Here is a 24,629-nt window from a genome sequence, read left to right as displayed (position 1 = left end):
GAATGATAGGGGGAATTTTTGTTTTAATTCTTTATTCATTTTCAAACTTACAATAAGTGTGATAATATGTCCAAACAAATGAACAATAAATATGTCACTTAATAATCATCAATGGTACAAATGATATGCAATTATCTCCCACCCTTCCCACCCTTTCCTATCATATAATAAATACCTTATACAATATGTAACAATAAAATTATCCCCTCCCCCCTCACAATTGAACTTGTAAATTTAAGGGGAAAAATATCATCTAATCAGTACAATACATTGTTAATGGCTCCCACACATCTTGAAATTTTTTATCAAATATTTGCTATGTAAGGGTGGGGATGGAGGTAAGTTATATGATTTGGATTATTGCTGATTATTAAGTGTTCTATTTAATGTTAAAATGTTTTAACTCACTGTCACACTTATTGTAAGATTTAAAAAGAATAAAGATTTTATTAAAAAAAAGAATACATAAGGCAGTAACGGTATACATGAGCAATGAAAAGAAAATCCCTGAAGAAGGAGAGAAACGATAGAGAAGGGTACAGATAGTAATGTCCACATGGGAAAAGGAAGGGATCGAGGTGAGAGATACAACATTAAGGAAAGGGCAGATTTGGCAAGTCAAACAACATGAAAGCATTGAATAAATAATATATGCTGTAAGAAAGGATCAAGCAGATTGGAGAAGATAGTATGTAAAAGGAAAGAAATATAGGTGGAGTAGTCATGAATGATGGGTTTTGATAGGAAGCAAGGAAAATTACAGTTAGGAAAAAAGGGGAAATACTGTCAGACTAATATTGACAGAAACTACAAAAAATAAAGAGAATAGGAAGAAATTCAGTAAGGATAAGAAATAAAGTAGAAAATACCAGAAGTGAGCAAAGAGCCGAGTAGGCTCGATAACACCTGTGTGAGGTCTAGAAACAGCACAACGACATTCAAGTAGCATCAATAGTGCTAGGAGAGATGGATTCCAGGTAATCACCGAGCAGGTTTGGGTCTGTAAAGTCCTTAGTGCGGTTCTGTATGATGACCCTCAATCGAGCTGAGTAAAACATCCGAAGTGAGCGTTAAGGACTTTGAGGCAAGGTCTGTATTCCAGCAATTGTTTCCACAGGCATGCAGATGTCTTGCTTAAATCAGGAACAAACATCAGATTTTGCCCTTCAAACTTCAACGGTGTCTTCAATTTAGCTTTTTGCATGATCTCGATAGTTTGATTGAAATGAAGTCTCGGGAAGTTCTCATAAGTCTCGGGGAGTTCTCATAAGGCATATGCTGGGAGTTGATGCTGTGAGCAGATTCAATCTTGAATGTTATGTCGAGCAAGGCAATTAAAGTTTGGCCTTCCCTTCCCTCCGAAAGACCAAGAATGCGGATATTCCTCTTGTGGGCTCTATTATTTGCTATATCCAGGTCTTTTTCAAGCTGCACCACACGTTTAAAATGGCACTGCAAATCCTTAATGTTCTTGTTCGTGTCGTGATGCTTAGTCTCAAACAATTCCACATGCGTGCAAAAATGGAGGAGATCTATTTTCATGGTAGACACATCCTGTTTAATGTCTTCGATGTTAGTGTTTGTTTCAGAAATCATGTCCTTTAAAGCAAGAATCTCCTTTATTAGTGTAGTCATCTGAACGTCCTCCGATTTCAAGGCCTATTTAGAGGGAGAGGGAGGATCAATTTTCGCTCATTTACCAACCTTGGATGCTGACATCTTTTATCCAATGAAAGAAAGTGTGTCCAGCACACACTGCTATTATTTTGAACAAAGAGATGTCTATGTTGAGGCAGTGTATTCTCAATTTTAAAGCGGTATTTTGCCGGAGCTCAAATTCAAGCTGCCATTTCTCACTAGCTTGAATTTGGAGGCTGTAAATATACTGTAAATATACTGTATATATACTATGTTCCTTTCAAAAATAGATGTTCCTCCACTCCTGAATTTAGATGTTTAGCATGAAATGTCCAAATTCAGAATTAGAAATCCTATCAAAATATTCATCTTTATCTTTTTAACATAGATCAATATCAGGGATCTTAGTCCCTCCTTGAGGGCCGCAATCCAGTCGGGTTTTCAGGATTTCCCCAATGAATATGCATTGAAAGCAGTGCATGCACATAGATCTTGTGCATATTCATTGGGGAAATCCTGAAAACCTGACTGGATTGTGGCCCTCAAGGAAGGACTTTGAGACCCCTGATCTATATGAAGCAGATTTATTTTGCTTTTTATTATAAAACCTTGTGGTTGGAGATAATGAAGGTGGAGTAGAGGGTTTTACAAAGGGATTATTGATGTGCTCTGCTATACAGAGTGATAAATTATCTAGAAATTTTACAAATTAGACTGTTCTGGAGAGATAATTTGTAAAGATCACACCGATTGAAATCTGAGAAAGTATCCATGACAGCATGAACACATAAACTGAGGAAACTAAATTGACTTTTCCATCTTTTCTATTATCATAAAATGTTATGCTATTATACTATTAGGTCCTTTTACTAAGGTGCACTAACCAATTTAGCATGCACAAACTGATTTAGTGCACACTATTTGAATTAGTGCATGCTAAACGCTAATGCATGCTTGTTAGTCTATAGATGCGTTAGCATTTACCGTACACTAATTTGAATTGCGCGTGCTAAATCTGTTTGCGCATGTTAAATCAGTTAGTGCACCTTACTAAAAGAGGGGGTATATGATAAAAAGCATATATACTGGGTGTACATGATGTGCGGTATAATAGGGGATGGTTCCTTGAGATAACCTGATGGTGAAACATGTCAGTTAGTGTCCCTGCTGACAAATGATAAAAAAGCTAAGTAAAGTTTATACTTTAAAGTTCAAAACTTAATTATGATGAAAATCTGTATTTACCATAAAAGTGTATTTAGTTTATTATAAGTGTTCTATTAAAGTGACAAATGGAGAAGTGAGTGCCTATATACCCAGAGATAAGATGTTTCCTGGGCTGCAATACTGAGGTCTTAAAAATTATGAAATATCGGATATTAAATTCAAACTGTAATATTTAATGAGTCTATATATGCTGCATGCACAAAATATATAGCCATAAATTTCTGCACACTTTTTTACACTATGTTCTGCATAACTATTGAAATCAAATTTTTATTTATTTGAAATATTTGATTTCAAATAAATAAATATTTGAAGGCACATTATTCATAAGGTTATGTTTAAAAGTAACATCCTATATTTTAAAATAAATGCAGATGTCAGGAGGAGATATCCCTTAAGACTGAACATCAGAGTCCAATGGAGACCACAATGTATCCTCATAGGTGTTGGTCAGCTAGAAATAGGGTGATCAGTTCAATTTCAAGGTCTTTACTCATTTACTTTGTGTAAATACACAGGTCTGAAGTCCAGTTTAATTCTTAATTATTTTTGCCCAAAGCTCAAATATTAAGTTCAATAGCATCATCAAGAACTCTATATCATCCTGTCTCAGTTCTCAAGTGTAACAACTTGAGTGGCAAGTGAGAGCAATATCAGAACAGAAACTGTTTCATGGAATCTCATCTTGTTCTGACTTTATTGATGCTCTGTGACATCCTGCAGAATACAGCTGAGCATCAATGTATACTTAGAAATGACCCACCAGTAGAACCACAACCAGGATACCATAAGGATGGGGACATCATGATTGGGGGCCTTGTAACTGTGACAAGCTTTTATCTAAATGAAGGTCCATTCCTCTCAACTCCTCAATCATTTTCTGGAAATAGCTTGTAAGTAGCATCATGGCTTAACGCCTTATGTGAGATATGCTTTTGAATTTTATTTTGGATGCTTCTTTCATGAATTGCAGATATAACTAACATTTATTAGAGGGATATTTGTATGTGGAAGGTCAACTTGAAATATTACCTTATTCCCAACTACTGTATAATTTGAAAAACAATAAAATGGGTAGGATAACATAAGTAGGAAGATCAAGGGAGAGCCAGAAAATGGTGGTTTTTTTGTAGTTTTCTGTGTACTATATTGGAATATAAGTTTTATACTGTGTTTTTTTTTATATTGCCAATCCATATTACAGAAAGAGTACAAACTGTTTTTCCAAGTTCTATGAATACTAGTTCGTATATATAGATTTTTTATTTTTTTCTGCTTATTTTCATTTGCTAATAACTTGAAATGAAATATAATAGCTTATTGACACTCCTTGGACTACCCTTGACCTCACTTTTTTGATAATGTCTAAGGCCCTCTTTTACTAAGGTGCGCTAACCGATTAGCGCATGCTAAATGCTAATGGATGCGTTAGCGTTTAGTGCGTACTAATTCGATTAGCACGCACTAATCAGTTAGTGTACCTTAATAAAAGATGGGTTAAGTGTCAATATTTGTACTGACACGTCCCAGTTAAGTGCTGCACGGTATCACTGAATGGTTGACCTTGAGTGAAATAAGTGGGATGAGTCTTTTATGACCATTTAAATCACAAAATTTATCAGCCCATATCATTTTATTATGCAAACTGTGCTGACATTTAGATACTAAAGAATTAGGGAAATTTTGTGGTTTTAGATTTCAATGAATATTCAGGTTTACGCTTCACTGGTTATGTGCAGTCAGTTGCCAGATGGAATAAAATGCATTATTTTGATACACCAAGCTCCAGCATTCAGTGGTCTTATGCGTGTATAAAAAAGAAGATTATTCCTTATGCAATAAATTAATGCCATACAAACTGCAAGTATATTAAAAACAGTTTAGGGCACTTTCAAAACACTAACCCCCTCTTTTACTAAGGTATGCTAACCGATTAGCACACGCTAATTGAATTAGCACATGTTAAATGCTAATGTGTTCATAGACTAACATGCATGTGTTAGCATTTAGCATGCACTAAATTGATTAGCGCACGCTAATCGATTAGCGTGCCTTAGTAAAAGAGGGGGGTAAGCCCAGACTAGATATATTCCATGTGTTAAAAAAGGAAGCAATATGACTAAAGGCTACCCTGTGTGGTTAACGAGTGATTTGAAGGAAGCTATCAGAGTTAAAGAGAATTCTTCAGAAAGAGGAAGAAGGATCTGACTGAAAATAATTATTTGCAATGCTACTGTATACACAGGCTCTACATGCTAAAAAAAATCCCACTTTATATGATATATAATATACTGTATAATGAACCATCAAACATTTGCATAATCAGTCAATTATATGTGTTAAAGTACTGTGTTCAGATCCACATACCTCAGTGCTCAAAATAAAATCAAAGTGATATCTACAGCAGAGGTTGCTAGATGGGACCATCATAATCGCAGCATAGTCCCATGTTGTGTATCGTGTGTAACTTAACAACCCAGATAAAACAATATACTTATCTGGGAACAATGCAATGTTTCTCTTAATTAGTTTCCTCTGCTGTAGAAGTGAACATCAATTGAAATCACCACAGAATAAATAGAATTCTAGGTATAATCAAGAAGGGTATTACTACCAGAATGAAAGAAGTTATCCTGCCGTTGTATCGGGCGATGGTGCGTCCGCATCTGGAGTACTGCGTCCAATATTGGCCGCTGTACCTTAAGAAGGATATGGCGTTACTCGAGAGGGTTCAGAGGAGAGCGACACATTTGATAAAAGGGATGGAAAACCTTTCATACGCTGAGAGATTGGAGAAACTGGGTCTCTTTTCCCTGGAGAAGAGGAGATTTAGAGGGGAAATGATAGAGACATATAAGATCATGAAGGGCATAGAGACAGTAGAGAGGGACAGATTCTTCAAACTTTCAAAAAATAAAAGAACAAGAGGGCATTCGGAAAAGTTGAAAGAGGACAGATTCAAAATGAATGCTAGGAAGTTCTTCTTTACTCAATGTATGGAGGACACCTGGAATGCGCTTCCAGAGGACATAATAGAGCAGAGTACGGTACTGGGGTTTAAGAAAGGATTGGACAATTTCCTGCTGGAAAAGGGGATAGAGGGGTATAGACAGATGATTACTGCACAGGACCTGGACCTGTTGGGCCACCGCGTGAGCAGACTTCTGGGCAAGATGGACGTCAGGTCTGACCCAGCGGAGGCATTGCTTATGTTCTTATGTTATATTCTTATGTTCTTATGCACACCCGAAGTGGCCTAAACTGGTCCCTCGACTTGAGTTTCGCTCCACATGTCAGCAGGAGGGAATAAACTATGGAACAATAAAAAGCCTAAAATAACTAAACACCCACTTTTACACCTTCAATAAATCTTCTTATTTTTCAATATTATCCTACCATATTCAATGAGCTCTATAAACTGACCTCAAAGGATTTTGGCTCCTGCCTCAGGAGATGACTGGAAAATAATTATCAACAGCAGAATGAATGGCAAGTCAAATGCAAGGCGCTAATAAGGAAGCAAAGATGAGCATGGGTTAATGAGAGAAAGCCAATGGATTTTGTCAAGGGAAATCTTGCTTCGCCAGCCTAATACATTTCTTTGAAGAAGTGAATGAACAGATGGATAAAGATGAGCTGGATGATATTGTGTATTTGTATATTCAACAGGTATTTGATAAAATACCTCATAAAAGACTTCTGAGGAAATTGGATTGCCATGGATTAAGAACTGGTTGAAAGAACATAAGAATATAAGAATTGTTGCTGCTGAGTCAGACCAGTGGTCCATCGTGCCCTGCAGTCCATTCACGCGGTGGCCCTTAGGTCAAAAAACACAGAGTAGGTTTAAATGGTAAATATTCTCACTAGTGAGGGGTAAATAATGGGGTTCCTTAAGGGTCTGTGCTGGGACTGCTTTTTAATGCATTTATCAATGGTCTAAATATGGGAGTATTTAGTAAAATAATTTAATTTGCTGATGACTCAAATTGGTTCAAAGTTGTTAAATAACAAAAGGACTTTGGGAGACTGGGCATCAAAATGGCAGATAATGTTTAATGAAAGCACGAACAAAATGATGCATGTGAAAAATTGGAAAACAAACTATTGCTACATGTTCTTGGGTTCTATGTTAGGAGTCAGTGCCCAGGAAAGGGATCTGGGTATCATTGTTGAGGATACATTGAAACCCTCAGCTCAGTATGTGGCTGTGGTTAAAAGCAAATAGAATGTTTGGAATTATCAGGAATGGAATGAAAAACAAAGATGAAAAAGTTATAATCTCCTTGTATTGCTCTATGGTACAGCTGCAACTTGAATACCTATGTGGAAACTCTAATACAGCTTGAGTTATCTTGAATACTGTGTGTAATTCTGGCCACCGTATCTCAAAAAAGATATAGCAGAATTAGAAAAGGTACATAGCAAGGCAATGAAGAAAATAAAAGGGATGGGATGATGTCCCTATGAGGAAAGTTTAAAGTGGCTAGGGCTCTTCAGCTGGGAGAGAGGCAGCTCAGGGAAGGTGTGATAGAGGTCTATAAAATACTGAGTGGAGTGTAAAGGGTAGATGTGAATCACTTGTTTATTGTTTCCAAAAATATTAGGACTAGGAGATATGCAATAAAGCAACTAAATAGTACATTAAAAATAAATCTGAAAAATATTTCTTTACTCAATATGTAATTAAAATTTGGAATGAATTTCCAGAACATGTGGTGAAATCAGCTTAGCAGAGTTTTAAAAGATTTGGATAAATTCCTAAAAAAGAATTCCACACACCATTATTGAGATGGACTTTGGAACATCCACTGCTTATTCCTAGGATAAGCAGAATCAAATCTGTTTTATTCCACGGGATCTTGCAATTCCTTGAGTACTTGTGACATGTGTTGGGGACTGTTGGAAATTAGGGTCGATGGACCTTCGGTTTATCCTAATATGGCAAATATGTTACAGAAAATGGCATAAATTGGCACTTGGACATTTTTCTTATCAAAACATCTAAATGCTGATTTCTAGACATCTTGCTAAATTTCTTAACTGCTGTGTTCAAGGAGACATGTTGGAAGTTTGTTATGCACAGTGGTGTACCTAGGGTATGTGGCACCCGGGGCCCATCATTTTTTTGACACCCCCCACCCTCCCATGTAAAAAAATATTTTTTGTAATAACCATGAAATGGAATAAAAGTCAGAATAGAAACAGGCAGTGAAAATTTTCTTTTATTGAAACTCATATATGTAACCATTATTCCAAACATAACATAACATAAATTATGTCTGAATTGTCATGACATCAGAAGTACATAAGGAATAGTTGCAGGTGATGCTTGGGACACTTCTGATTGTGTTAGTTCAGTTTTATGTGTTTTTGTAATAAAAGGGTTTTTATTTCTTTTTTAAGGTTTTGTAGTCTATGGTCGAGGTCAATAGGTTGTAGAGTTGGGGGTCGATTGTTGCAGCTTGAATGGCTAGGAGGTTGCCAAACAGTTTTTTCTTTTGAGGTTTTTGGTTGGAGAGTGTGTGAATGGTGCGTGAGTTCTCCTATGTCTGGTTGAGGTGGATTGAATTATTTAGCTGAAGAAATTAGTTACCCCTCCCATTCCACACACATTAATTATCTTCCATTTTTGTTCCCATTATAAAAAACACTAAAAGTTCCCAGAAAAAAATACATTAAAATAAGAAGTGAAAACAAAGGCCCCTACAGATGAGAACATAACATAAGAATAGCCTAACTGGGTCAGACCAATGGTCCATCATGCCCAGTAGCCCATTCTCATGGTAGTCAATCCAGATCACTAGTACCTGGTCAAAACCCAAAGAGTAGCAACATTCCATGCTACCGATCCAGGGCAAGCAGAGACTTCCCCCATGTCTTAATAACAGACTATGGACTTTTCCTCCAGGAATTTGTTCAAATCTTTCTTAAAACCAGCTACGCTATCTGCTTTTACCATAACTTCTGGCCACTTCATTTTTAAGCTTAGATCTTTCCTTCCAAACAGAGACCTTGCTAGATGTCAAATACAGCACAAGGTAACTTCACACGGACTTAGCTGTACAGGAAATGTGAATCTCCTCATACACCCACTATATAGTGCAAAAATGTGGAAAGGTCTGTTTTTTTCTTTAATTCACTACTTAGCCTAATGCCACACAAGCAGCGCTGTTACAAACATATTCTGTAGGTCAATGCTAAGGATAACAAAGTTTCCTTCCTTGGACCAGAAGGAGATACTGATAAACCACTGGAAGAGATCCCAAAACAATACCCAAAGACCCACTCAGTGTGTGAACCAGTTGAGTGTAGTGGACTAACTGGGGGGGTGGAAATGGGCCCGGAGTTTGCTCAGCAGAATTTCACAGACCACCTCTTCCTCTCAACACATTGACACGCTGCCACCACCACCACTAGGAACACCTCACTGGGTAGGCCAGCTATGCTATAAACTTTATAAAACACATTATTATATTTTCTTATAAAGCACATATTTTAACTGATCTCTCTGACATCCTCAGCCTTTCCATTCACAAAAATAGAAGGAAGAAAAGTTCCCATTTCCTGCTGTCTCATGTCCCCGGCCTATACAATATTTTTTTTCTGCAGACCCTTCAAAAGTCTGATCAAATCCTCGTTTCACTTGCATTATAAAGTATTGAGGATGCCATCTCTCCCCAATCCCAGGTCCTAAAGTCAAAGACAGTAGTGCAAACTAGTGCTGCCCAATTCAGGAAAAAAAATTCGATTCGATTCAGCCTATTGAATTGGTTTTTCGATTTGATTCGATTTTCCTGCCCAATTGGGTGTTTGTTTGTTTTTTCCAAACATCCTGGTGGGTTTATTTTATAGCTTTTTCACCCACCTTTGGCTTCTCCTAACCACACTGGCGTTGTGGTGTAAATAAAATAAAGAAACAAAAAGGACTTTTCCTCTCTTTTAAATCCTAGCTCATGTTTGCGGTCTAAAACCAGCTCTGGCAGGATACACATTTCAAATCTGACATATTGTAATCACAAAACAGAAAATAAAATTAGTTTTTCTACCTTTTGTTGTCTGGTTATTTTTCAAATCTTGTTGGTCCAAGGCTCTGGTTGTCTTCTGATAACTTGCTTGCCAGGGTCTCCTTCTTCCTTCTGTCTGCATGCTAACCATCCATCTGCCATCTCTGAAAAAATGTTTACAATTTTTAAATAATCAATAAACGTCCTGTTATCCAATTTATGTGTTTTTCAAAAAATTTATTTAAAAAATTGTATCAAAGTCACAGTGATCTTGCTGTCTCAAATAACTGAGTGTGAAAAAAATCACAATGCTGTCAATAAACTGAAGAGGCTATAAATGACATAGAAATAACAGCCACAAAGGTTGAGGGAGGATCCAAGATGGCTGCACGCTAGGTCTGGCGTCTCTTACCTCTCCCGAGGGGCCGGTTAACTCCTTGATATTCTTTATATATTTGATTCCTCTACGGAGCTTTTTGCGTCCTGATGCCACATACCAAAAGGAAGGGGGTTCTGAGAACGGCTTCCTCCCAGCTCAGAACCTCTACACCGGTACAGCAACAAACCCTGGAGAGGTTTCTGAGCCAGCTTACAACCTCGGAACCAAGAGAAGAGGGCCCTGCTGCAAGTCTGGACGATGGAGCGTCCAGCTTCCTAGGGCATGAAATTTCACTGTCCCCTCCGGTATCCAGCGTACTGCCGTGTCCAACGTCAACGCGGGTTGCCCCGACAGAGAGTCCAGGGGCGGAAGTCGCGGATCTGGACTTGAGTTTGGAGGAAGGAGCGCCCGTGGGAAGGACAGCTGAGTAACTGACTTTGGGAGCCCCTGCGAGTTCATCGCTGCTTCAGACTCCCCCAGTGGTAACTCTAGAGACCATTTGGCAGGCCTTGCAGAGCCTCGACAGCAAGCTTACAGGATCAACATTAGAGGTACTTAATCTCTCAAAGAAAGTGGATAATTTATCTAAAATAATTTAACAAACTAAACATGACTCTGCTGAACAAATAACCTGTGTTAAATCTGAAGTTAAAGACTTAAAGGCAATAACATCAACGTTGGTTAAAGATAAGACATATGTGCATACTAAATTGGAACAATTTGAGAATTTTAATAGGAGACTAAATTTACGAATACTAAATTTTCCAAAATCATCGACATTAAATCCTCTTGACTACTTTAAAAAATATCTGATCGAAATTCTTAAAATTCCTCGACAATCTATTCCTCCTATAAATAAAATTTATTATATTCCTACTGCTATGACTAAGGCTGATGAAGGAGGAAATTTGGTGGTGGAAAAAAATTTGACTGCAATGTTAGAGGAATCCCTTTCTGATGTTAAGGAAAGGGGAACGCTCTTAGTCTCCATGGTGTTTGAACAAGACCTAAACCTTATAATGAAACTTTACTTTCGGAATTTAAATCAAGAATTTTCAGGACAAAGAATTTGGATTTATCCTGATGTATCTAAGATAACACAGGACCGCAGAAAAGAATTCCTTTCTATGCATGATGAGACTAAAAGTTGGGGGGCTTCCTTTCTTTTGGCATACCCTTGTAAATGTTTGATTCGATATTTGGGGATTAAGTACACTTTCTTTTTACCATCACAATTGAGAGACTTTCTAGACCTTAAAAAGATCTCTAAAGATAAGTAATATATATGATCTGTTGGATTTATGATAAGTGGGGTTGTTTAACGTAGTCAGCTTTCTGATAAAAGTTTTTTGATTGTATTTCTCTCCATGGAATGTATTGGATTCCTCCTTCTTTTTTCTTGATTTTGAGGTCTAAGAAGGATGATAATTCAAATGCTGCATTTATAATTTTGTTCGTTATGTTGTTATTTCCTATCTGTATTTTTTTAACAAGTGTATTACTTGTGATAATTTTCAAATTAATTAAAAAAAAAAGAAATAACAGCCACAAAATGGAAGAATACTTATCTTAAATGCCTGACGGTGGCCTCACTGTTTTACTTAGAGCTGTGTCACTGTAATCTGGGTTTCAAATTGTGCTATGCATCTCCTGGCTCTAGGTATTGTCCTCTCCTCATGGGTCCATCCTGTTTTGAAAATTTTAACATGACTTGCTGATAATATTGTCCCCTTCGGTTGAGGTGGAGGACATCCCCCTTGAAGAAGCTCTAAGGGAAACAGACAGGCCTCCATCATGCCATTTAAAATAAGTGTTCTTCCATTTTGTGACTGTTATTTCTAACTCATTTACAGCCTCTTTAATTTATTGACATCATTGTGATTTTTTTTCAGAAGTTATTTGAGACAGCAAGATCACTGTGACTTCGATACAAATTTTTTAAAAATAAGTTTTTTGAAAAACACATAAATTACATAACAGGATGTTGATTAATTATCAAAAAATTACAAAAATATTTTTTTCACATACTGGTATCACAACGAGATTGTTTTTAAAAAAATTATTTATAACTTCTTTCTTATTACAATCAAGCATAATAATTACAACTTGAATACAGATAAATTACATCATAGTGGAAATAAAAAATCTGAAAAAAAGGAAACAATACTATTCAGATATTAATCCCCTTGTTTACTAACCCCCTCTTATACTAAGGTGCGCTAACTGATTAGCGTGTGCTAATCAAATTAGCACAGTCAAAACACTAATGTGTCCATAGACTAACAAGCATGCGTTAGCGTTTAGCACACGCTAATCAATTAGCGCACCTTAGTAAAAGAGGGATTTAGTCCACAATATTTGAGAAAAATCAACAGGAAATTAAACCTCAATTAGAATTAACATACAATATAAGAAAGCGGTAATACTCTGCATAACCTAAAGCTGGTAGAGCAAGTTACACATCATTTGTTATGAATACTCCTCTTTCCTTTGATTCAATAAACTCTAACAGCTGTTTGGGTTCAAAAAACAGGAAATTCTTGGTCTGATAGGTAATAAAATATTTTACTAGAAATTTTAACAAAAATATTCACCCAAGGCCAGGATTCTTGGCCTTAATGCCAAAAGTTCATTCCTCCGCCTCTGGGATTTTTGAGACATGTCTGGAAATATACAAATTTTAAAGCCCAAAAACTGATCATTTAAATGCTGGAAATGCAATTGCAATATACAGTATATTCCCTATCACTTTCCAAAGCTAAGGTAAGTAAAAGGGTTCTCCTTTCTGTTACGACCTCCAGTGAGTTCTCCAAAAAAGTTGTTAAATCCATATCTACCCCTTTATCTCCTTGAATCTCATTAGGAGTGGAAGCTTAAGGTAATTGACTCTAAGAATAGGAGGTAAATTTTCTGGTGGAATACATAATATAGAAAAATGGGGAAACTCAATGATCCACAGTGAAAATAATCTATCGATGAAAACAAAAACAAAAAACTGTGGATACAGATGTTCTGGAGATAATTTATTATACACTGACATATAAAAACATGAAAATTCAATTTAAAAAGTACAATGATAAAAAATACAATGTTAAAAATCCAACAGTGTAGGGTCTGGTTGGATTTTTATCACTGTATTTTTTTATCATTGTACTTTTTTAATTGAGTTTTTATATGTCAGTGTATAATAAATTATCTCCAGAACATCTGTATCCACAGTTTTTTGTTTTTGGAATACATATTTCTATAAGGTATTCCTAATCATCTGAATGGGAGAGATCATGAGGGATTTAAAAAAATTCAAAAGTATCAAATTATTTTTTCTTAGTTGGCTTTCAAAAATCTCTATTTTAGAAAAGAAATAAAAACCATAATATTTAAAAAAACCCTGATACCCAACAATCAAAACCAACCAAACACCTCTCTACTCTCTAAAACAACCTAACATTACAAGAACCACCTCATCTCTACAAATCAATCTAACTATTCTATAATTCCTCTGGAATTGACAAGATAGATCCTTTATGTAATCCGCCTTGAACCGCAAGGTAACGGCGGAATAGAAATCACTGATGTAATATAATGTAATGCAATTTTCCTTGAAAAATAATATCTTTCCTTTACCAGTTCAAATTGTATCTGTTTCATTTCAGAGAGTTTTGTCTCTTGCTTCTCCACTTTTTCTTTTACTTGAGTAATAGCCAAATCCTATTGCTCCACTTTGGAGAAGATAGTCACATAGTCAGTAGATAATGTAGAAAAAGATAACTTTAGATTAGCGTCCATAATAGATATGGCTTGCCACAGTGCCTCCAAGTCTATTTTAGCAGTTTTTACAACACCTCAAATTGTAAGGTGGACCCTCAAGAAGCACTTAACACCTCTGCCCTGGTGCTGGACTTTTGTTGAACTTCTCCCTGCTCTCCCTCTACTATTGAGGCTAGTGCTGGGCTCCCTCCTAAGCCAGTGTCCAAAGATTCCATCCTGAGGATTAACAGCCCCAGCTCTCTTTCCACCAGTCTACTTCTGAGTTGGGATGGTATCATCCACTGCTCTGGGCTCAGTGATGCCCTTTCCGTATGCATGTGTTCACTCAAAGAAATCAGGCTCTCCCCCAATTTAGGAAGTACAGATTTGCCTGGTCTGGAAAAAGCCTCTGCAATCATCAACTGCACTAATTGTTGCTGGGTTACCACCGCTAGAGGGTTAGAATGAAGGGCCCCTTCCTCTTCCCCATGTCTCAGACAGGGGAAGACTAACAAGCAGTATTGGCAGAACAAGGTAACAGAGCTCCCTTCTCAAGTGTCCACTTCTGATACATCTTCATTTTTCAGAACTCTAACAATGAGGTTTTTGACCCATGATAAGAACCCTAACTCCACTAGATTGTCATTGCAAAAATTCCAGTATTTTTACAAAGGGGAAGCTGAGGACTTTTCTCCTCATTGTGCTCATTGATATCATTATTAGTGTTTAATTTTGGTTGTAACTTTGGAGTGATTGCACACTGTTCCTCTTTTTTATTTGATCACTTTGTAAGATGAGCAGAGAAATGGAGACAATGATGTCCAGTGATTAAGGCTGTTTATCTACAGAGAAGATATACATTTTCCTGCCATGACCTGAAAATATGGTGGGTATGAGCTGAAGAATAGAGAAAACACAAAGGAATGGGAGAGAAATTAAATAATCCTGAAGCATACACTTTTCTATCTTATTATCAAATGAACTTGTAAAGCTTGCAAATAGCATCATTTCTAATCCTAATCCTATTTCCCTTTTTTCTTCTATTAATGTCTGTTTCTGTATCTTATGGTTTGATGCAAATGTCATATCATCTATCATTTATTGTCCTCGAAGTCCTATATTCTTGAACTATTACAACTTCCTGGCTTTTGTGTCTGCGGTGGAGGAGATCAACAACAGCTCAGAACTCTTACCCAACCTCACACTGGGATTCCATATTGATGAACCTTACAACAATTTATTATTAACTTATAGAGCTGCTATAAATATATTTTCAGGAATGGAAACCGGGATCCCAAACTACAGCTGCAAAACATCTGGTCCATTGGCTGCTATCATTGAAGGTTTTTCAACTGAGCAATCGATTGAGTTTTCCAGCCTGTCCAGGATATACAAGTACCCACAGGTGGAGAGATATCTCAATTTTACTCCACACCCTCTTCAAACACTCTTTTTTACCCTCTTTATCAAGATGTTCTGCTGAGCAGTGCGAGCTAAATGCCAAATTGCTCATTGGATTAGAATAAGCATCTTGACATTTAGCCCACTCTGCTCAATAGTGTAGTTTGATGAAAGTGGGACTAGAGAAATCAATATTCAGGAAACACCAAATCAAATTATTAACCATTCACACTTAACTTTGACAAACTGCAGAATTGAAATGGTGATTTCAAAATAAAAAGTTGTAAACAAAGACAGTAATTCAATGCAGAAAAGACTATCCCCAAAGGTAATCTAATTCAGGACAAGAAAAGAAAAAAAATTGGATCAACAACAGCAGTGCAAGTCTCAAGTGGAAGGGGATGCTTCCTTTTACTATGCTCTCTCTCTAGATCTCAATACTCTTCTTCTGCTAATGTATACCATCTGGCTTTAACATCTCATGCTTTTTCTCCTCTGGTCTTTACAGTAGAGTAATTCTCTGAATATTTGATAAAGAAATGAATGTCATCTTTTTATAACCAAATTAAATCTGTTATTTTCAACAGATCAGCTATAGTTCAGGAAATCTTATCATGAGTGACACAGAAAAGTTTCCTTATTTCTACCAGACTGTCCCCAGTGAGCTGTATCTCTGTGCTGGGATAGTCAAATTATTGAAGCATTTTGGCTGGACCTGGGTTGGTATCATTGCATCTGATGACGAAAACAGCATGAGGGCTGTGCAGATCCTGAGTGATGGGATTGAGCAGAATGGAGATTGCATTGCATTCATAGAAACATTTCAAAATTCTGCATTTTTAATGTATGAAAATCTGCAAAGAATTTACAAAAGCATCAAAACATCTTCAACTAAAGTGATTATTTTGTATTGTAATAGACACTACACAGAGTATATAAAACAAACAATCATTTGGGAAGCATCTGGTAAGGTCTGGATCATCAAATCTGAATCACTATTTTTCTTTCCCTCGTACCACAGTAAAAGGAAAAATTCCTTTGTTTTCACTATGACAAAGAAGAATATTCCAAGCTTTCACAAATTTGTCCGTGAGGTGAATCCTCTTCTGCTTCCAAATGATTCATTCATAGATATGTGGTTTGAGGACCTGTGTAATGACCGGTGCCCCAAGAGCATCCAAAGATCCTGCAGCAGTGATAAAACATCTGCCTACCTAATACACTGTGATGTCATAAACTCTGGAGACAGTTATAATGTATACAATGCTGTGTATGCCCTGGCACACGCACTGCACAACATGGTCTCTTCTAGATCTGAAAACACAAAGTGGAGTGAAGAAAGTGAGAAGTTTTTTGATGTTTTCCCATGGAAGGTAATATCCTATTTTAGAGAAATGTGATTTTCAGAAAAGAAGTAATGGTATATCATTGTGAAGTCTCTATCCCAGCAACTCTACTTGAAATAAATCAGAATGAGTATTCACCAATGCAGCAATACAGCCACCAATGATAAAAGTGAGATGGAAAAAGCCCCAACGCACACTGTCCCCTTAAATGTATAAGAGTCAGCAAAAAGGTAATCACTGGTTGTAGGCTATTAAGGTTTGTTCATAAGGGGGATACTGGTTTGCAAGATTTCTGTGGGATTAATTGGGCAGAATAAAAAAAAGAAGCTTCAACTGTGTGCTGAAAGTTGAGCATGGGGCATTGACGCCATTTGTGAAAGCTTCAGGTTTGAAAATAATTCTACATGCAAAATGACACCAGCGCAAGGTTTTAAAATTATAACCAGGATTTATTGAATTATTGGTTCTATTTTCCCATTATTAGATCAAAAGAACAGCATAATTGCTTACGTTGCGCTCATGGGAGATCATCATCGTGGCCAAAGACTGGCCTTCTCACAATGGTCTCGTTTTTCTATCTCATTACAGTCTATTATATAACTTTTGGTTTAGTGACATCATCAAGTTTGACGACCAATAACATTTCTATGGGTGGTCTTAAAGTTTAGACAAAGAAACATTCCTCCATGTTTAAAAGTTATACAAAGTTTTCAGAAAATTACTTTTGATTTCTGAATTAACATTATAACATTCAGGAGAATCTATAATTATTAACATGGTGCTGATAAATTCTCAGCCCTTCCATGCTGACAAGTTCTGAGTCTTAAAGGAAAAAAAAACTCCTAAGCTGACAGATTCAAATTGCACAGCCTTACACAGAAACCTTACTCAGGAGGAAAAATGGGGGGGTTAAATCCCCCTCTCCTCTTCCTGAAGCGTGGGCTTCCAATGCCCCCCTTCTCCCTATTCTTGAGACTGACTCTAATCACTTCCAGATGTTGTGCTCAAGATTTTTTCTTAGTGTTTCTGCTTATAAAACCATTTATATATCACCACATATTACATTCATGGGCCCCAAACATTCATAATTTCATTCATATCTTGGCCATTCATACTTCATACATTTTATATCTCAGTTTGGAATATGGAGTCTAATATGCTTTTCCTAACTGGCCTGAGCACATCTGTTAACAATTAGAACCACGAGGCTAAAGGCGGGAAGCTGAACAAAGAACAGAAACTATTCACTGGCACAAGATGGTGACCTAAGACAGGACAGTTATAGCACATACAAAAGAACCTAAACTGGACTCCATGTAATCATGTAATCATGATTTCCACCACGATTTAGCTCAACAGCAAAGTACACAAGAAAACACCATTCTTTTCCTTATATTAATCTTTAGTGTGTTTTTTCTTCTGGCCTTAGCTACATTATATTTAAATGTTTTATCCACCTGTTTTTCCGTACGCTTCTATTTGGGCGTGGTCCTTAACTAACACAGATGTTTGTCTAACTAGAATTACCCAGAATCATATGAAAAACTGGCGCTACAAAAATACTGCACTATCATGCTTCTGACATCTATTTCATCGTACCATAAACAGCGCTAGCCATGAGCCACGACAATCCCCTCTTGGATATTACTGAATTTATGAAGTAATATTCAGAATTGAGCTCGTGGTCTTATCTGTGGCGCTGGGGTTCACTCAGGGTACGGTTCTTCTTATGGATCAGTGTGTCTGTGCAAGTATATTCTTTTAAATGCCAATTAGATAGCAAAAGCCAGAAAAATGTACTACCTAGGCCTGCAACGGCAGGTGCCTAGAAGATCTTACCCAAAGCTTACTTGAATTCTCTAGTGAGAATGCAAGCAAATCCCATCCACTATCCTAGATAAAACCCATTCAAGTGTACATTTATGTAAGTTGCTGTCTAAACCATATCATATAGGAAACTTACCATTCCAGTGGTAGTTAGACAGTGTCTGTTCTAGGTGCAAGTACAGTCCTAGAGCAGAGACGTCTGTTGTTTTATTCATAGAGGTATTCATGAAACTCCAGTACTTTTAAAGTTTAAAAGTCAGAAAATTTAGAGAAAGTATAGCTAAAGAAAAATAGAACCCTAGATTTCCCTAAGATAAAGAGAACCTCAGTATTACCTAATTTAATTAGTCCCTATGCTCAAAAGTGTTATGTTATAAAACCTTGGAATTAAATCAATAAAGTGTAAAATAATGCACAGTGTTAAGAAAACCCAAATATATGCTTAATATGGAAATGTACTCATGTGCAGATAATGCATGCACATCAGATATAAGTTTTCTTTTTCTGTGTGTGTTGCAGGAACTCATTTCTCAAATTTAAATTAAAATCATTAAAAGGACTGATGATATCAGCTGTTAAACCCAATTAAACAATATTGTGGCACTGTGTTACAGCTTAGAAGCTGCCACTGTGTATAGAAATACAGTCATATGAAATAAAATTTAAAACACAGGATAAACAAAATATTTTCTGAGAACAATGCATGAAGACAATGATAAAGAAAATACAGTTATTAATACAATATCAAAATAAGTCTATGAAATTATGCAAAAGCATAATTAAAGTTCAGAAGCCTAATTCAAATGAAGTGATTTAAAGTAACATGGTTTAAGATAAAGTCTGTTTTTTCGTTCAAAATTTTTTATATGAGTCCAGAAATGTCTTTTGCAAATAGTTTTAGCAACTTGTAAGGTCGGAGTCTCTAAATTTATTTCAGTGAAATTTAAATCATGGCTTTAAAAAGTTCATGCTGCAACGTTTTCATAATTCAAGCTTGGCTTTTCTGTAACTATGGAACTGCTTTTTTCTTTACACCCGTACTGGTACAACTGAAAGGTAAGCACAGCTCATTAGTTGAAGACAAAGGAACACTGAAATTCCCGCCGAAAATTCAGCATCGGAATTTTTCTCTGTGTTCTCCACATCTCTAGTGGTGGAATGTGGTACTGCTGGTCAGTGTAAATCCTGGAAGGAAAGCACATGGTCATTAACAAAAGAACAAAGACAAAAGAAACACATGGCACGTTATCCCCTCTGCAAACTGTACTAATTCTTGTATTGCAGAGTTACAGTCTCTGTGTTGAATTGTTGAAAGGATTCAAAGAAGGTTCTTAACTGAAACACAAAACATACAGATTAAATAGACTTTTTTTCAGGGTCCTGTAGTACCAAAATATGGCCACAGGAAAATTTAAACATGCAGACACATTCTCTACATGGTAAAATTAGACTTTCTTTTTTTCTAACATCAGGGAATTATTCTCAATTCCATATTCTTTATTAGGTTCCTATCCTGAAGAGCTTACTTGTAAAAAGTAAGCAAAATTTCAATTCCGAATTCATCCACTTACATAAAAGTTTATTATAATTGTTCTTTTCCGTTAACTAAGTTAGCAAGCCCTTTGTTTCACATTTATTTCAATTTTCAAAAAAATATAGGTACTTAACCTCTATTTTTCTTAATCTTTTTATTTTAAACTTCCCAATTTAATTTTAAAATGCATTTAAATTTAATTACTCCCTAATCATACATTTCGGACAATGCACAAGTTTAAAAATACTTTATAAACCATGCAGGGGCACAAAAATTCATATTCAAAACTAATTTGAACCCTGAGATAAAAATATAAAGGCAGGGATTTTATTTTTCCCTTATGCACACTTGCCTGCTTTTAAGCATGGTATCTGTTTTTTGGAATAAATCTTTTTCTTTTCCACAAAATTATCCTTTCACTGTTGAATATATTCCCAAGTCCAGCAGAATTCTTTTCTCTTCTCCCATCTTCCCTATCGAACTTCTAATTAACACATTTCACAAGCTTTCTTTCCACATTTCTGTACATTCGTTCTACAAACTATCTCCCTGCTTTGAAATCGCCAGACATTTAACTTTCTTTTCCTTTTCACTTAACCATCTCGTTTAAAAATCACTTTCCAATTCCTTCAGATCCTACAGTTCTGTTCTTCCAATATTCTGATAACCTTTTTTTAAAATATAAAGAAACAACATACAGGCTACATAACATCTTTTTAATGCATTCTTTGACATAGCCCTAGGCTACAAACAGCTCTGAAGCTACTAAAGTACCTCAATTGTTCTTAACAGCACAGATCTACACTACAAAAACAACATACACAAACTTTCCGGAACTCTAAACAGCATGCTGGTAAAGTTTTATCAGAGAGAGACCACATTGAATCCTGATATTCACACTACATAAGCTTTTCTTTTTTTCTACTACATCGGAAACAAATTTAAGCCACGGATACATAGGATTCTCATGTCTTGCTAAACTACCAGTTCTCAATAAACCCTTTTAATATGCAAAACAGACTTGCTCCGAGACTTCTCAAAAAAGAAGAATCAAATTCGTTAACTGACTAGTATATAAGCAAATACCTGTTGGAAAATCTGTAGCCCTGAGACAAAGGACTCCATTGCTGCTATTCCCTCCCCCTCTTTCCTCACGTGATAGCTCTGTGGAAGGCATGGAGGAAAAAGGTGGGGGTGAAAATCCCCCATTTGCAGCCCGCTCTTTCAAACAAAGGAACAGCATAGAGCGAGAGGGGACTTCTTGTAAGATACCATTAACTTTTCTTTTCTTTTTCCAGAGACAAGAGAAACAGTTAGGGCAGAGCAAAAAAGACAGAGAGAGACAGAACTGGAGTTTAGAAAGACAGAGCTGAGAAACACAATTTCTTTTTTCTTTTCAAAGTAGTTACTTCAGATAGGCACTGAAAATGCAGAGGGAGACAAAGAAGGAGGGGGTACCCTCAGCCCGTTTTTTCAAACAAAGAGACGGGTGAGGGAAACTTTTCAAAGTCAGATTAAAACAGACAGTTTTCTTTTTCACAGAGAGAAAGAGTTAGTTCAGAGACAAAGCTTCTATTTTCTCAGCATTTTTAGTATAATTCAAACAAGCAAAAACTTACGTTCACAGAGGAGACCTGCTCTCTACTGGGCACTTCTACCTTACTTTTTTTCTTCTTTCAGACGGGCACTGCTCAGTTTAAAAGCCAGATGGAAAAAATGCCAGCACTGCAAGGGATTTTTTTTTCTTTCTTTTCACAACATTCTTTCTGTGTTACTTTTATTTCTAATTTTTTCTTTTTCTTTTTCCATTAATATTTAATTTCCACTAACTTCATATCCCTCTACCCACAAATTTATTATGTACAGATATATACAAGCAGCATGCTCCTTATTGTTAAATAAAAAAATTTTTTTTATTATTATTTTTAATTAATTTTTTTTTTTTTTTAATTATTTTTAATTTTTTTTCTTTAAACAGGCGTAATACTCACAATTTTCCAGTTTTCCGGTCCCGTTTTATCTCTAATTTCCGCCATATTCCTGCGCAGCCAGTCAACCTGTGACTACCTTTTGTTACACAACCATGCGAAATCTCAAGAGTTCCTAGAGTTTCTATGAATAACCTATAAGCTTTTTCAAGGCGTCAAATTAGTAGTTCCCGGGTTTCGGCACCAATTGAGCATGGGGCATTGACGCCATTTGTGAAAGCTTCAGGTTTGAAAATAATTCTACATGCAAAATGACACCAGCATAAGGTTTTAAAATTATAACCAGGATTTATTGAATTATTGGTTCTATTTTCCCATTATTAGATCAAAAGAACAGCATAATTGCTTACGTTGCGCTCATGGGAGATCATCATCGTGGCCAAAGACTGGCCTTCTCACAATGGTCTCGTTTTTCTATCTCATTACAGTCTATTATATAACTTTTGGTTTAGTGACATCATCAAGTTTGACGACCAATAACATTTCTATGGGTGGTCTTAAAGTTTAGACAAAGAAACATTCCTCCATGTTTAAAAGTTATACAAAGTTTTCAGAAAATTACTTTTGATTTCTGAATTAACATTATAACATTCAGGAGAATCTATAATTATTAACATGGTGCTGATAAATTCTCAGCCCTTCCATGCTGACAAGTTCTGAGTCTTAAAGGAAAAAAAACTCCTAAGCTGACAGATTCAAATTGCACAGCCTTACACAGAAACCTTACTCAGGAGGAAAAATGGGGGGGTTAAATCCCCCTCTCCTCTTCCTGAAGCGTGGGCTTCCAATGCCCCCCTTCTCCCTATTCTTGAGACTGACTCTAATCACTTCCAGATGTTGTGCTCAAGATTTTTTCTTAGTGTTTCTGCTTATAAAACCATTTATATATCACCACATATTACATTCATGGGCCCCAAACATTCATAATTTCATTCATATCTTGGCCATTCATACTTCATACATTTTATATCTCAGTTTGGAATATGGAGTCTAATATGCTTTTCCTAACTGGCCTGAGCACATCTGTTAACAATTAGAACCATGAGACTAAAGGCGGGAAGCTGAACAAAGAACAGAAACTATTCACTGGCACAAGATGGTGACCTAAGACAGGACAGTTATAGCACATACAAAAGAACCTAAACTGGACTCCATGTAATCATGTAATCATGATTTCCACCATGATTTAGCTCAACAGCAAAGTACACAAGAAAACACCATTCTTTTCCTTATATTAATCTTTAGTGTGTTTTTTCTTCTGGCCTTAGCTACATTATATTTAAATGTTTTATCCACCTGTTTTTTCCGTACGCTTCTATTTGGGCGTGGTCCTTAACTAACACAGATGTTTGTCTAACTAGAATTACCCAGAATCATATGAAAAACTGGCGCTACAAAAATACTGCACTATCATGCTTCTGACATCTATTTCATCGTACCATAAACAGCGCTAGCCATGAGCCACGACAAAGTTTAAGGGGGTTAATCAATGTATGGCTTTGAAGCACATTTGGGAGCATGAATTTGGGGGAACAGTGGGAGAGGATGACTGGGCGACTTTTAGGAATAGGGTTTTGTAGGCCTACCCTTTCAGACTGATGTATAAATATATAAAACCTGGCTCTTGTTGGTGCCTTGGTGGATGTGGGAATGTTCTGTTATTTGTGATTTTAAAAAAGATAATGAATATTATTGAACTAAAAGAAACCTTGTTCATTTTAATATTTTAGTGGTTAGGGAAATAATAATATATTTGTGTAATGCAAACAAATACAGAGCAAAATAATAGCATATAGACAGCAAAAAAGAAAGGCTTATAACTGTGATAGGAGATCTAACACACCAACGATGGAGCTGCCGCCACTTGCATTTTGTGATACTCACTTAAGATCAAGGACATTGTTCAGCTGTTGTGACATCACTGGAACATCCTTCAGATGCATCAGACATTCAAGGACCCTCACCTCAGAAGAGCATTCACACATCAATGTAATTCAAAAGAACTCCTAAGTCCTCCAGATATCAAGACCATCTCTTGGGGCCAGATTGGGTAGCCACCACAAATGTTCTAAATGCTGGATCTGTCCCATTACTTTAGAATTAAAATATTTTTTCACAGACCCATGTTCAGATAGAAGTTTCAAGTTATTGCATAACACCACCTGAAATACCTCATTCATGGCATATGTAATTGTTTGCCTCTGCCCAAAACTAACCCCCTCTTTTACTAGGGTTCACTAACCAATTTAGCACGTGCAAACTGATTTAGCGTGCGCTATTTGAATTAGTGCGCACTAAACACTAATGCATCCATAGACTAACATGCATGCGTCAGTGTTTACCACATGCTAATTCGATTAGCACAAGCTAAATCAATTTGTGTGCACTAAATCGGCTAGCGCACCTTAGTAAAAGTAAAAGGACCTCCCATGTATTTAAGATTAGAATGATGAAACACAAAAGTTTTGTTTGGGAATAACAGACTATAAGGGGTAAATTCTCTATTACTGCGTTTAACTTAGGCGTGCTTTGGAC

General features: G+C 36.4%; 1 protein-coding gene across 1 annotated transcript in view; it reads left to right on the top strand.

Moving 5' to 3' along the window:
- Window positions 1–332: 332 nt before the first annotated feature.
- Window positions 333–24,629, top strand: part of LOC117346237 (vomeronasal type-2 receptor 26-like) — a 57,637-nt gene continuing 33,340 nt past the window's right edge. The window contains exons 1-4 of the mRNA XM_033915642.1: window positions 333–338; window positions 3,589–3,758; window positions 15,112–15,403; window positions 15,987–16,772. Coding sequence (XP_033771533.1) covers window positions 333–338; window positions 3,589–3,758; window positions 15,112–15,403; window positions 15,987–16,772 — 1,254 coding nt within the window. The remainder of the gene's footprint in view (window positions 339–3,588; window positions 3,759–15,111; window positions 15,404–15,986; window positions 16,773–24,629) is intronic.

Source organism: Geotrypetes seraphini, chromosome 12 (assembly GCF_902459505.1).
Source record: "Geotrypetes seraphini chromosome 12, aGeoSer1.1, whole genome shotgun sequence".
Classification (NCBI taxonomy): Eukaryota; Metazoa; Chordata; class Amphibia; order Gymnophiona; family Dermophiidae; genus Geotrypetes; species Geotrypetes seraphini.
This window is presented reverse-complemented; position numbering and strand designations above follow the sequence as displayed.